Raw genomic sequence first — 14,473 nt, forward strand, 5'->3', positions numbered from 1 at the left:
CTATGGCAAGCGTTTTTTTTTATGTTTCCTATGCTAGTTTTAGTCTAAAGTGTGTCGAATAATAAATCAACGAGACGTGTCTCGTCCGGATTTTAAATATATATTTATTTGTATTGAAAGATCCAAATGGGCAAGCACTGCAATCTCTTTTAAAGCCAGAAATTTAAGATAATGTGAACACAAACCCTTGTAATATCTTTCTAAATAGTATGTATTTTAGTTTTGGCGCCAAAAAGCTCTTCATTTCAAACTTCAAAAGCAATAATTAGCAATCCGTAAAGTTGCATAATAACTTAAAAAACTGCCAATCAGTTCGCCCATTTAACTACCTATGTTTCTACTCATTAAGCTCTCCATCTGTTGGAGTAAATAATGCCTTACTACAAATGAAAACCGCCACTCAAAGCTGAAAGGTTTTCAAGATTTTTACCCAGTGGCCGGGTAGTAAATCCCGATTATTCACACCTGTAGGTTCTGCCGCGCTTTTATGGCCAGTTTAAACAAAACAGAACCTTTGGCCGCAGATGCGGAATGACCTTGGGATGACAAGGGGCGGCTCCCAATCAAAACCCATACGATCTTGGGTTGGGCGGCGGAATCAGAATCGGTTGGCTGCGCTGCAATGAACTTGGCGTGCGATATTTAATTAGCTCCGCCACAGCATTTTGTTTTAAATACATAGTAACCGTCCGTAGAACGAACGATCGGTGGGGTATCGACCTTATAGATGCTGTTTAAAGAGTTATTATTTCGATTGTTAAAAAAAGAGATATGGGTTTAACCAAAAAATAACCAATTTAGATTTAAGGTCCTTTAAGTCCTATTAATATGAAATTGGGTGTACATATGAGAATTAAGATTCAGATTTTATTGATTCATATAAAACTTGGTATATTGATAAGAATTGAAAAACTCAAGGAACCAATTAGATCTTCTCATTTATTTGATATAAGAAATCCGTTTAAAATTAAAACATTTCCTATTTTTCGCCTAAATACAATGAGTTGTTTATTAAAAAAAAAATAGTCAGCCTAGGCATTGTAATGTTTTAAGGCGAACCTTTAAATTTACCTAATTTAAATGATCTACAAAGCTAATTTGCCCTGCAACTCCATACAGGGTATGTAAAAAAGTATTGCTCTGGCTGAAATTGTTTATAGTTTTTATAGAATATTTCCCAAACTGGTTTTTATATTGCATTGCTGCCGCGCCGCTTAACCCCCGTGTGTCTTAACCCCCAACGCACGCACTTTCAATGTCAGCCAGCACGATTTTGGTCAGAAGGCAAAGCGAGCGAGACAGATGCACCGTGGGATGGGATGGGGATGGGATGCATGGTTCCATTTTGGGGGAACAGAAACACAGACAATATGCATTGGTGCTTTTTCATCTTGGGTTTTATAAAATACTATTCCTAAGCGGCATTACAAACGTAGTTGGCTAAACAATAAGCGCTAACAGCTAAGTGGGGGGTGCTTGGGGAATATTGTGTGGACCTGGCTAATGGCGCAACTGGCCCTGCGCCTCCTTCTCCACTTCATACTCGTACTCCAGCTCCAGTTTGGGTTTCGAGCGGCTGCGACGACTGGGCGCCGGCGATTTCTTGTCCTTCTTCGATTTGCTGGTGGATTTCTTGGCTGGCACTTTGATGTCCTGTTTGCGGTTTAACGTCTTCGTTAGCACGGTTTTTAAATTAATTGGATCTACGATTTGTTTTTGGCAATTTTCTGGAGCTAAATACCTTACGCGCACTGCATGAAGACCGCGCAACTGAATGAAAAGCAGCGAACGCTCGAAAGCTCTCACAGCAACTCAGTATTCTAAGCTCTAAGCGGTCAGAACTCGTTTGCTATTTCTAATTATGGTAATTTTCGGTGGCTATTGTAGGCAGGATTTTGGAAAAGTGTATGTCCAAGCTCTCGCATTTTGAGTTCCATTTAAGGATTTATGAAATGTTCATATTTCTAGTAATAAATAGTTATGAGAAGAGAACCATATTGAGCAACAGCTTCGGTTAATAAAACCCTATATCTAACATATTGAGGGAAATAATGAACTCGAGGTTTGGGAATTGATGAGATATATTCAATAATGCGAAATTATTGCCGAAGAAATCTAAAGAGATCAAGATTTCGTTTTAATCACACCTTAAACAGCACCTAAATAACATTCTAATCTTTTCTATCTGTATAAAAAAATTGTATAAACTGGCGGCTTTCTTTAAACCCCCCACACTTCACCGAAAATCCTTTTGTTTCTCAAATAAAACCTTCAATACTACACCTATCACGTTCTAGGACTCCAAAGAATTGCCAAAAATCTGTAAGAATGAGCAGAAACACTACCTCAATGTCATCAGCATCCGGATCATCGTCCTCGCCGGACTCTGCGAAGTCGCTGCCCACTTCGACCTCCTCCCGCTTGCCAGAATCGCTGTCGTAGTCCTCATCATCATCATCATCGTCGTCGTCTTCGTCCTCCTCCTCATCATCCGTGTCGGCCTCGACGAACTCCTCGTCGAGCAGGGACCTCTGCAGCTCGACAGCCTCGCGGGAATCGTCGGCGTCGGCATCCACCTCCATCTCGCGCTCCTGCTCCTCCTCCTCATCCTCGTCGTCCAGGTCCTCGTCCTCCTCGTCCACCCGTTCCGCCTCCAGAGCCTTGTTGAAGGCGGTCTGTGAGAAGTTGTAGATGTCGCGGTAGGTTCCATTCTTGAGGCGATCCATGAGGGCCTTCTCAATGTGGTTGTCGATCTTGGCCGCCACCAAGGCCTTCTCCTCGCGTCGCGTCTCCCGCCGCTCGATCTTTGTGGAGAGCGGTACGATGAGCTTCTGGCGGCGCAACTTCAGCTTGCGCATTCGCATCAGATATTGGGTGATCTTAAGGAAACGCTGCTTGTTCTTGGCAATCATGTACTTGGGCCAGAAGACCAGGTTCTCGTTGATCTGTTCGATGGCCTTCTCGAAGTTCCGGGACAGCTTGATCCGCTCCCACAGCTTGCTGGGCATGTGGGACCGCTCCGCCGTCTTGATGAACAAGTAGATGATGCCCTTCTCCTCGCGCACGGTGGCATACTGTGAGTTGGCCAGTGGACACGTTCTGCGGGTGCAGAGACCCGTCAGGTTGTACTCATGCCGGCAGAAGGTGCGCGTGTCGGTCCTGCGGGTGTTTTGAATACGATGTATTAGTGCAATTCAAGCATTTAGCAATCCAAATAAAACTCACTTGACTTTGTGCGAGCAGAAGGACTTGTTGATGATGCTCCAAACCACCTGAAAAATGGATAATGCGATTGGATTACTGGACTTCCTTGGTTCCCCTGGCTGAATACTCACATCGTCGTGCTGCATGGCGGCCCCAAATCTCTAAATCACTCGCCGAGTTAAACAAAAACCAATTTAACTTCGAACACGTGCAACTTTTTAAAGTGCACCACCTGATATCGATGAAATCCACATAATATCGAAATACCAAATAGGGATGTGGAAAATATATCAATATATCGATATTTTCCACTGGAACATCGAATATCGCTATTTTATTAAAATATATAGATGATATTTTAAATTTATGTAAGAAAACCGCCCACACTAATTTGATTTTAATTTCGTTTCGCCCCTGCGCCACATGCTTGTCTGTCATTTAGGTTCGCGTGTTAGAAATGTATTAAACTATTTATTTCAGAACCAAAGTTCCATTGTTAGTAATTTAAGGCCTTAAGTCACAAACGTGTTCAACAGTTTAAAATTTGAGTATTAAATTTCATTATGTTTAGTTTTTTTCTTTATGAAAATTGTATCGAAAAATAATTCAACTAAAATAATATCAAAAACAGTGGTTACACCAATGTTTTTCGGGTGATTAATATTCTATCCATTTGGAGTTTAAAAATACATGATATATCATCGGTACGATATTTTTTATAAAATATAAATAAATATAAATACTACATACATCGATATGAAACATCGATACCGACTTAGTCGATGCTATCGGCCATCGATACTAGCCGGTATATTGCAGTATTTTAATACTCATCTAACGATTTTTAAATACCATATTTTGTTTGAGATTATTCTAAACTAATTTTAAATACCGAAATAAGGGCGGGCAAAAGTAAAGTCTTGGCGTTACTGTGGTATTTTTTAGCCCGTCATCGCCGTCTCACTGATAGAACAGCTCGGGTTAGATTCAGTCTTCATTTGACTCAGTCTGGGGAGGTCGAGACCTCTCATCTCATCCTGTCTTTCTCATTATCAGTCTGTTAATTTACTAACAACGATTTATTATATTCAAGTAATAAATAAAAACAAAATTATATGCGTTTGTTTTGTCCTTTTGCCAACATATTGCTTTCGATTCGAATTGAATATATTTTTGGCATTCAGTCTTCACTGCTTCCCAACAACCTTAGGTGTTTGATAACGCAGTTAAGGTGGCACGCACAAGTTTCCAGCCTTTTGAAAAGCCATTGGCTTCGTGGCCTTGAAGGTGTCCCCAAAGTACCCGCAGTTCTCTTTTTGCAAACGTAATTTATACTTTTTTGTTATCTCATTGAAATGCTCAATTTATTAGGTGGTTTTCCTTTAAGTAGTTCTTGGAGTCGTGCCTTAGGACATGATCAAGGCCAAAGGAGTGTAAATAGGACCTAAAACCGATTTTAAGTGCGATTTTTAATAAATAAAAATAAAATTATATGCGTTTGTTTGGTCCTTTTGCCAACTTACTGTTTCTGATTCGAACTGAATATATTTTTGGCATTCTTCACTGCTCCCCAACAACCGCGCACAGGTTTCTATTATCCAGCCTTTTGAAAAGCCAATGGCTTCGTGGCCTTGAAGGTGTCCCCTAAGTACCCGCCCTTCTCTTTTTGTATGGCCTAGTTGCTTAAAAAATGAAGATATTTTGGATCAAGAAATAATCATAGAATTTATAAATCTTCGGATAGCGGTCAAGCTTCACTCTTCGACTCTTAGCGTCAGGTTTTTCGGTATCTAAAGGTTCTGTAAGAAGTCAACTAGTCGTTATCAACCCAGAACGTGTTCGTATTGAAAGTAGAAATTCCTTTTGAATTCATTTTTAAAACGGCGTTCTTATTTCAACGGGTCTTCTACATTATCAGTCTTTTAATTTACTAACAATAATTTATTATATTCAAAAATTAAATAAGACGAAAAATCTTCTACAGAAAATGCGTTAGTTAGTGCGTTATATACCGGTCATATACGTGCTATTTTCTTTTTTTCCCCTTCCTGGATTTCCTGGAGAAGGACATGCATTTGTACTGCAGTAATTTGTGGAAATTTTCGTGGCGTCACTTTTGGCCAACAATTTAACTGAATGTGAATATTTCATAATAAAAATATAACCTAATTGAAATATAAATTATATCTGGCTCTGATAGCACTGCGATGTTTGGAAGCATTTTGACCACAAGCCTCACTGACCATATATGTATTTATATTGATCGTTCATGCCTTTTCCTTCAATGATCAACTTTTAAGAAAACGGTTTTTTATGGTGTGTCTGCCATCGGATATTACGTACATATCTGCAAAATTATTTTATTGTCATATGTTTTATGTTCCGGTTTTTGGCCCTCTGAAAAGTGCTGACCGCGGGCTGATGCTGTTCCTGTTGGCTTGTTTCTAATGTTGGTAGCATCTTTCAACGGTCAATAGAACTTCGATGTTTGGAAGCATTTTGACCACAACGTAGCATCGTTTTGGGCCATTGGGTCTGTCCATAAAGAAGGACTATCTCTGTGGTCGCCCCGTGAATAATTCATAAATACCCTACTGCATATAACAAATTATATTTTATTTTCTAAGCACAGAACAATTATTTTCCACGTATCTTCTCTTTCTAGAATGAGATTTTGTTAATTATAATTCCAAGGTCCAAGGCCAAAGCGCGTATATTAACTGCATTTGAGGAGCAGTGTGAGAGTGGAAGTGCTTGACGGTAGTGCAGGTAGAATGGACGCAATCTTCAGTATTTGTGTACCCCAAGCAGCAGCGTAGCAGTTATCCGGACTTCACGACTTCCACAGGATTTTATTTATATTTGGCCGGGATATAAACTTTTTGGCTTATTAGTCATTGAAGCGCGGGTTTTGTATTTTATTTTTAATATGGCGCGGCAATTAAAACCTTCTTGTTATTGTTTGGCATCCCTATAATTTCATCTAATTTCATTTTTACCTTATAAATATATTAGCGCCAATTATATTAACTGGTTTTATGTCTGGGTACTTGACTTGACCTTATGAAAAGTGACTAACGTTGTTAACATCTTTATTTGGTCGGATAGCACTTTGGTGTTCCATTAGAAAATAAGTGCGTAATATTAAATGAGAAACCTCATACTGCTGCTGCTGCTATTGTGTTGTAGCTACCATCAGATATTACGTTTTTCCTAATGTAATTTATACTTTTTTGTTATCACATTGAAATGCTCAATTTATTTAGGTGGTTTCTATGGCAGTACTTTTCAGCCTCTCTTGGAATCAGGCCTTAAGACATGATCAAGGCCAAAGGAGTGTTTCAAGGCCAATTGGGATTTAATGTTGGGATTTAATATTACGAAGTTCTCATCGCAGAATCCCTGAATCTGACAGAAACACGACGTCTCATCTCATCCTGTCTTTCTCATTATTAGTCTGTTAATTTACTAACAATGATTTATTATGTTCAAGTAATAAATAAAAACAAAATTATATGCGTTTGTTTGGTCCTTTTGCCATCTTACTGTTTCCGAATCGAATTTAATATATTTTTGGCATTCAGTCTTCACTGCTTCCAAACAACCTTAGGTTAAGGTGGGCACGCACTGGTTTCTATTATCCAGCCTCTTGAAAAGCCATTGGCTTCGTGTCCCTGAAGGTCACCCCGGAGTATCCACACTTCTCTTTTTGTGTGGCCTAGTTGCAAAAAAACTAAGATATTTCGGATCAAGAAATAATCATAGAATTTATAAATCTTCATCTGCGGATAGCGGACAAGTTTCACTCTTCGCCCCATCGCGTCAGTAAACAAAATGAAATGATCATACTATATATAAATTTTCGTCATCTTCGGAGGGTGGATTTGCTTCTGCCTTCATGAGGTTGCTTTCTTTTCAAGCCTCATATCCCTGAGCCTCATCCGTTCATGGATATAATATCCACTATCCGCAGCAGCGATAAAATAATAAATAATAAAATGATAAAATATCAGCCCGCCGGAATACCTCACTTCTTCTGGTGGGTGCTGCTTGGGCAAAAATAGGCTTTTGGGTTCAATTTTTTTCGGTGTCAAAGGAACCCATGCCGTGTTCGTATTATATTTTTTCATCGAAAAAAATCCACATCTGCCTCCGCTCAATTTTCACTTAACAAAGAATGTCAAGCCGATTTTAAGGGGGCAAATATTGATTTTTTTTAAGTGAAAAAATATAAGATAAGTCCAATTATAAAGGCCACAAAAATTCGAAATGTCGGCAAACATCTTTTTTGATTATTCTCATACATGCCGCGGAACCTGTAGATGATGGCACATAAGTTTTCATGGGAAAGTAAAAAGGGCTTGTGGAAATTCAACAAAGTTCAAATTAAATAAAAAGGAGAAGCCAACCGTCTGCAAGTCCGGTTGACTTTCCTTTAAACTGCGCTAGACAGTTATCGGAGTTGTGTGCGACGATTTTTCGGATCGAAAACCGATTAATCTCCAGGTGCGTATCTCCGCTAACTTAGTACACCCTCCCACCACTTGCATGTGACCGTTCACTCCGCTGCCGGACATCTGGCAGCACTGACAGAGGAGAGGTCTGGCAGCACTGGCGAAACAGCTGCTCGAAAGCAAGTAAATACCAGCTGATATCTCTATTTATTTTCGGAAACAGAAACGAAACGAAACGAAGCGAAGGCGGCGCCTGTGGTGGGCGGGGCAAGGCAAAAGTAAGCGAGTTGAAAATAACCAAGTGTTGGCCAAAAATCCCGAACCGATCGCAGCCGGGTGGAAGCAGCAGAAAACAGCAGAAACGACCTGCGAATGCAACGATGACGAGTCGCCAGCGGACGGTGATCATTTTCAAATCGGAGTCGGAGAGCAGCGACCTGTACGCGGAGACGCTGGAGCGGCATGACTTCAATCCGGTGTTCGTGCCCACGCTAAGCTTTGGCTTCAAGAACCTGGAGCAGCTGCGGGCCAAGCTGCAGACGCCGGACAAGTATGCCGGCATCATTTTCACTTCGCCGCGCTGCGTGGAGGCGGTGGCCGAGGCGCTGAGCCTGGGCGAGCTGCCCGGCGGTTGGAAGATGTTGCATAACTATGCCGTCGGCGAGGTGACCCACAACCTGGCCCTAAGCAGCCTGGACCAACTGTTCACCCACGGCAAGCAGACGGGCAATGCCCGCGCCCTTGGCGAGTACATTGTGGACACCTTCGATGGCTCCCGGGCTCTGCCGCTGCTCCTGCCGTGCGGCAATCTGGCCACCGACACGCTGCTCTCCAAGCTGGCCGAGAATGGCTTCTCTGTGGATGCCTGCGAGGTCTACGAGACGCGTTGCCATCCCGATTTGGGTGCCAATGTGGAGCGAGCACTGGAGGTCTACGGGGAGTCCATGGAGTTTCTGGCCTTCTTCTCGCCCTCGGGCGTTAATTGCGCCCAGCAGTACTTTGGCAGCAAGCAGATATCGATGGACAAATGGAAGCTGGTGGCCATCGGGCCGAGCACACGGCGTGCCCTCGAATCGCAGGGCCTAAAGGTCTACTGCACTGCAGAGCGGCCCACCGTGGAGCATCTGGTCAAGGTGCTGCTCAATCCGCAGGACAGCCGGGAGCGACTGCTGCAGGAGCGCGAGCGGCTCGCCGCCCTCGAGAATAACAATTAAGATGTCTAATCCTAAGGTTCGTTGGCCCGCAGATTGGTTAAAGCACCAGGGGGGTAACATCCTCTATCATTACTACCCATCATTTGTTAACCCACATTCTGGATTTGTTGCTTCATCGTTGATGGTCGAAGATAGTGGAACCCTAAGCTGCTCAGAACTTAGTTTTTATGTGTACAACTCCACAATGGAGATCTCAAGGCCCCAGAATTATAGTTCTCTTGGCATAGTTATGATTGTCTTCCAAGATTTCTACATCTTAAAGATAAATTCATTGCTAAATTCTAATCAAAACCGTTAAATTCATCGTTATAATTCATATACCCTATCTTAATACTTATAAGATGATCCTAGTGGAACCCCCGATTAAAAATCACAGGATAAGTAATACCACGTCCCCCGAATGAAACGAAAAAAAAAGACTACAACTCTTGGTTTTTTTCGGTTGACCTCCGAGCGAGTACAAAATTAGCGGGCATCAAATGCCGACGTCTTTATTTTCTGTTTACCATTGGATTAAGCTGAATAAATTGTTTCTTTTCTAAATTTAGTTGGTCGTCTTTGTGGGTCAAATAGGAGGTGGCGGAAAACTTAAGTAGAATTAAGCGATTATCTAGTTTGTTTTCTCTCGCTTTGAGTACATTTTTTGTTGGCTTTCGAACAGCCTTTATTTATTGTGATGGTTCAAATATATTATGAAATGTATATCATCATGCTTTTAAGTATTTCTATTCTGCGCACTTTGTTAAATATGTTTTCTAAGACATAACAGAGGATTTCTATGTGGTAAACTGATTATCAAAAATTGTTTAATCTATTATTGGTTCAACATCATAGGAAGAAACCTGTAATTTCCGAAACCCCATAATATACGTAAGCTATTCAGGAACTTGGCGCCAGTATTTAAATCCCAGCTACAAATTCATATATCGATAAATTAATATATCAATATTCCACACAATAATGTATCGATATTCAGATACTTGTCAAAAGTCACGGGAAAAATATTTATTTTTACGAAAAATATCGATAATTTATACTCTGATATCTTTTTACATCCCTAACTTGAACCTTTTGTTTATCGTTTTGGCTCTTTTTTTTGCGTTTATTTGATTTTTCCTTTCGTTTGCGAAGCAACAAGAAAACAAAGAAGCCGAAAATCAGGAGAAAACACGCGGCAATTGGAAAACAGCGAAATGTAAGTGGAAAGCGAAATAAAAGTACGAGATTCCAAGGCACAAGAAAAAAGCGCAACAAGCGCACACATACACGCGACACAGGTACGCGGCTCTTTCACACACACACACACGCATACTTTCACACACCGGCAAAAGTTGAGCGTTGGAGAAAAAAAACGGCTTTTATTGTCCGCATATTTTTTTTATTCGTGTTTCGTTTAGCCTAACGACGAGAACTCAATTTCTTTCCGTGGGTGTGCAAAATAAATAAAATATAAATAAAACAACTAATTTCCTTTGCCGGCAAGCAAAAACAAGAAGTGCGCTGCATGTGTGTGTGTGTAAGTTTTGCGTATTTAACGGTCTTTTATATTACTTTTTCTACTCTAAATATTAAGAAAGAAATGTGAAACAAACGAAGAAAGAGTGTGAAGCGAAGGCGGAAATACCGGTATGTGTGCGAAAGAGAGGGAGGCAGAGATAGTGTGAGTCATTAACCGGCATTAAAAAAGCTTAAAAAACACTGTAAATTAAATGGCAATACAATAAAGTCAGTCAACAAACATTACAAATAAGTAAGGAGAGACTGTCTTCCCTCTCGCTCGCATGCACGGCAAAAGCTTCTTAAAAAGTCAGTTAAAAGTAATTCGGCGTTAGAGCGAGACAGCGCCAGAATTTTGAAGTGAATTTTTTAATTTTGGTGGGCAGCTGCTCAAAAATCAGTGTGTGTGTGTGTGTGTGTTCAAAGCGTGTGAAAATTGCAGCCGCCACTCCAACCACCGTTTTTCCCAAAGTTTTTCACCTTCTTTGTCTCGGCTTCCCCGTCCCTTTCGCACACTTAGCCCATTAGCATGAAGTCGCATTTTCCAGTTAGAATATCCAGATTAACCGGCGATCGGAGATGGCAAAGGCAATAATAGCTAAACACTAGCCAGAATATTCGACAAAAATAAGTTAAAAGTTATCTATTTTAGAAATGACATGTCTAATGATTTTTTTTATTTTATGTTATTTTGAAGGCATTTTAAAGATAGTACTTAAAAATATAGATAAATTCAGAATTTATTAAAATGAAAAGTTTACAATCAACGCCTGTCATCTTAGGATATTAAATCCCGTACGCATTTTAGGAACAAGCTACATTTTAAACTAAATTTTTGTATACTGAAATCCTATCGCTTGAAAGTAGTTTGACTTGAACTCTTTACTTTTAAAACCGGAAATTGTACATATTTTTCGAAACTAGTTTGGTTCATTATAATACATTTTCATTAAACATTAACCGAAGCATTCCATCATAAAGTGTTAGAATAGTAGCTTTGTTAGGAAAACTGTCCAAAAATTATTCCATCACTTCTCTGATATCATGGCTTACTTAGGATCCCAACCTCATCACTATCGAAGCTGTTTGGTGGCCCGTTTTTAATACGGGTTCGAAGAGCTGTTAGAATTTCCCGCTCTTCCACTTCCCTCGTATATTATTATTTATTATTATTGAACCGGAGCATTTTCAGGCGGTTTTTCAGCCTGTTGCTGTGTGCTTTCTTTCTTTTGTGATATGTCATGCATTGCCAGGGTCCCACTGTGAGTCAGACGATCTGCACAGAGAAAAAGGTTGCAGATTCTGCAAGATCTTCAGGCTGCACATAATAATACACTACAAACTTGAAAAATAGGTTCAATTTTAAAACCAAATACGAAAATATGTTAAATGAAAAGTGTGATCTTTTCAAAACTGTTCCCAAATGATCATTTATTTTTTTCGAGTTCCCCTCTTTATCGGCATCTTCCTCTTTTCTCACATTCCCCGGCCAATTTGTAACGGCTTTGTGTGGCACTGAGAAAGCGACGAAGTTGTCAGCTTCTTCATTTCTCAAATGAATGCTGTTCAATAAGCCGAAACAAGTTGCTGGGGATCGATCGAGTCCAACGAACAGGCATAGAAATTTGCATGCCAAACTTGATAGGACTAACGAATACCCTGTAAACTATGCTCTAACAGTTTCAGTTTCACTTTATTTTCCTCTATATATTCTATATTTATATCTATAATAATTATACCCGTTACTCGTAGAGTAAAAGGGTATACTAGATTCGTCGGAAAGTATGTAACAGGCAGAAGGAAGCGTTTCCGACCCCATAAAGTATATATATTCTTGATCAGGATCACTAGCCGAGTCGATCTAGCCATGTCCGTCTGTCCGTCTGTCCGTCTGTCCGTCTGTCCGTCTGTCCGTCTGTCCGTCTGTCCGTCTGTCCGGATGAACGCTGAGATCTTGGAAACTATGAGAGCTAGGCTATTGAGATTTGGCGAGCAGATTCCTGAGCTTCTTACGCAGCGCAAGTTTTTTTCAGTAGAGTGCCACGCCCACTCTAACGCCCACAAACCGCCCAAAACTGTGGCTCCTACAGTTTTGATGCTAGAGTAAAAATTTAAACTGAAATGAATTGTTCTCATCAATACCTATCGATTGATTTAAAAAAAAGTTTGCCACGCCCACTTTAACGCCCACAAACCGCCCACAAACGTCAAAAAATCGTAAGTATGAACGCGGATATCTCGGAAACTATCAAAGATAGAGTATTGGGATTTCAGATTTAGATTCCGTAGCCTTGTACGCAGCGCAAGTTTGTTATGCGAATATGCCACGCCCACTCTAACGCCCACAAACCGCCCAAGCCTGTGGCGCCCACAATTTTTATGCTAGATTAAAAATTTTAACTGAAATGTATTGGTCTCGTCAATGCCTATCGATTGATCCAAAAAAAAATTTGCCACGCCTACCCTAACGCCCACAATGCTTAAATCTGTCTTCCGCCGGTAGGTGGCGCATTTAAATCTCGCTTTGCTGCTTGCATATCTCCATTTCCCTTTGGTCCCTTTAGGTGAGTAACGGGTATCTGATAGTCGAGGTACTCGACCATAGCGTTCTTTCTTGTTTTTTAATGAACTTTTACCCGTTTCAAAGCGAATTTTAAACCAATGTAAAGTGCTTTTAAAATTCAGATCAAAAGGTAAGGCCAAAGTCCTTAGATGGTAGCGCTTTATTCATAAGTTAGCTCATAGTTTTAAGCTTTAAGTCAGCCTCATATAAAGAAATAAAATAATACAAGAAAAATGTTAAGGAGCTCCTCGATCATATTTATTTTTGACACATAGGGGTTATTCTATATACCCCTGATACCCATTTATCGCATCTGGCATAACTAGGCTAACGACTGTCTCGCTCGCACCCACACACTGCCGTTGGCAGCGGATGCTGTCCGCCTTTTTTTATTTACACTCCTCTCTTTCTGGCACTCGGATTTGTTGCTTGGCCGGCCATTCATTATTTGATTTATAGTTTGGAAAATGGTCAACTCTTTCTCCATTAGCTCAATTAGCACATTTGTATTTGACTGGAAACGTATTTTTTTTACGTTTGAATATTTTGCGATGCCTCACAAATTCAAATAAATAAAACTAATAAAAAAAAAAATGTGAAATACGAAAATAAAACCGGTTTTAAGCACCAGTGTTGCCATTTTGGTTAGCATCTTCTCCTCCTTTGCCAACCTCCTTTCTTGATCGCCCTGGCAGGTAAAAAAGCACCCAAACTTTGAATCTAAAGATGGTAGCGTGAGGATCTTTAAGATCAACAAATGAATCATGCAGTTAGAAGGGGAATGACGGACTGTTTTAATTGCCTAATGATTTACTTTAAATGATTACTTCAACTGAGCTGTTTGAAATGTTTATATTGGCCATCAGTTTAACAGGGACAATAAATATTGACTTGAAAGTACTGATAATGTGTAATATATTGTTTTTTAATTCAACTCAAATATTTTAACGGCTTAGAACCGATTCGGGATCGTTTTTTAACCGATTCCAACAATTACGTTTTACTGATTCATAACCGTTTCAGCTACGAAACTATGAAATTATCGAATTTGCAATTCGAGATCTTCGTGATATAGTCGACTGACTTTTCCATCCCTAAACGCACCCACAATATTGTCTGCCTGGGGACGTTTTTTGGGGATTGGGAATGGCTTTTGGCCGTGTTTCGGGCCATGGATTTTGACATTGAATACACAAAATTTGCAACGAACACAAAGGCGAAATGCGCGCGAGACACCGAAAGCGCCTGACGTCATGGTTGCGTCCCAAGCGTTCGTTATATTTGTATTTATTTATTCACAAAAACGGAACAGAATGCTATCGAGGTACAGCGATCGCCAAGTATTGTAGATAAGGTCGGAAGTGTCAGACGAAGGATGATATGGTAGTGGACAACGGAAGTTCTTCCATATTAAGTCATATTAAACATGTAAAAATACATAAAAAAGATCCTGATCGGTTACTAGTGATTAAAATAAGTCGATAAGTTGGTAACTTATAAAGTAATTATTTTAAATTAACAGGATATTTAAGTGGGAAATA

General features: G+C 40.2%; 3 protein-coding genes across 4 annotated transcripts in view; 2 read left to right on the forward strand and 1 right to left on the reverse strand.

Annotated features, from left to right (window-relative positions):
- Positions 1-1,371: 1,371 nt before the first annotated feature.
- LOC119557161 (protein MAK16 homolog) lies at positions 1,372-3,456 on the reverse strand. The gene is made up of 4 exons (XM_037869761.1): positions 3,336-3,456; positions 3,226-3,272; positions 2,346-3,159; positions 1,372-1,653 (listed from the first exon to the last, which is right to left on the reverse strand). Exons 1-4 carry the CDS (start codon positions 3,348-3,350, stop codon positions 1,501-1,503), a joined length of 1,029 nt encoding a protein of 342 aa, XP_037725689.1. The 5' UTR covers positions 3,351-3,456; the 3' UTR covers positions 1,372-1,500.
- Positions 3,457-7,808: 4,352 nt separating this feature from the next.
- On the forward strand, positions 7,809-9,419 carry LOC119557727 (uroporphyrinogen-III synthase). The gene has a single exon (XM_037870611.1). It carries the CDS (start codon positions 8,039-8,041, stop codon positions 8,870-8,872), a length of 834 nt encoding a protein of 277 aa, XP_037726539.1. The 5' UTR covers positions 7,809-8,038; the 3' UTR covers positions 8,873-9,419.
- A 506-nt stretch (positions 9,420-9,925) lies between these two features.
- LOC119558087 (moesin/ezrin/radixin homolog 1) overlaps positions 9,926-14,473 on the forward strand; it is a 29,806-nt gene continuing 25,258 nt past the window's right edge. Inside the window, exon 1 of one of the 2 annotated variants that reach the window (XM_037871285.1) lies at positions 9,926-10,067. The gene's annotated coding sequence lies outside the window, so the exon portion shown is untranslated. Of the gene's footprint in view, positions 10,068-10,369; positions 10,389-14,473 lie in introns of those variants that run through there. The other variant, XM_037871286.1, reaches the window with a different exon arrangement.

This window comes from Drosophila subpulchrella, chromosome X, assembly GCF_014743375.2.
Source record: "Drosophila subpulchrella strain 33 F10 #4 breed RU33 chromosome X, RU_Dsub_v1.1 Primary Assembly, whole genome shotgun sequence".
Taxonomy (NCBI): Eukaryota; Metazoa; Arthropoda; class Insecta; order Diptera; family Drosophilidae; genus Drosophila; species Drosophila subpulchrella.

What these genes read in the sequence shown, in the direction of transcription:
- LOC119557161 (XM_037869761.1), bottom strand. An exon ending in TTCTGCTCGCACAAAGTCAA is followed by an intron (nt 3,160 to 3,225) that starts GTGAGTTTTATT and finishes AAACACCCGCAG; the next exon opens with GACCGACACGCGCACCTTCT. An exon ending in CGGATGCTGATGACATTGAG is followed by an intron (nt 1,654 to 2,345) that starts GTAGTGTTTCTG and finishes AACCGCAAACAG; the next exon opens with GACATCAAAGTGCCAGCCAA.
- LOC119557727 (XM_037870611.1), top strand. Translation starts at nt 8,039, where the DNA reads ATGACGAGTCGCCAGCGGACGGTGATCATTTTCAAATCGGAGTCGGAG.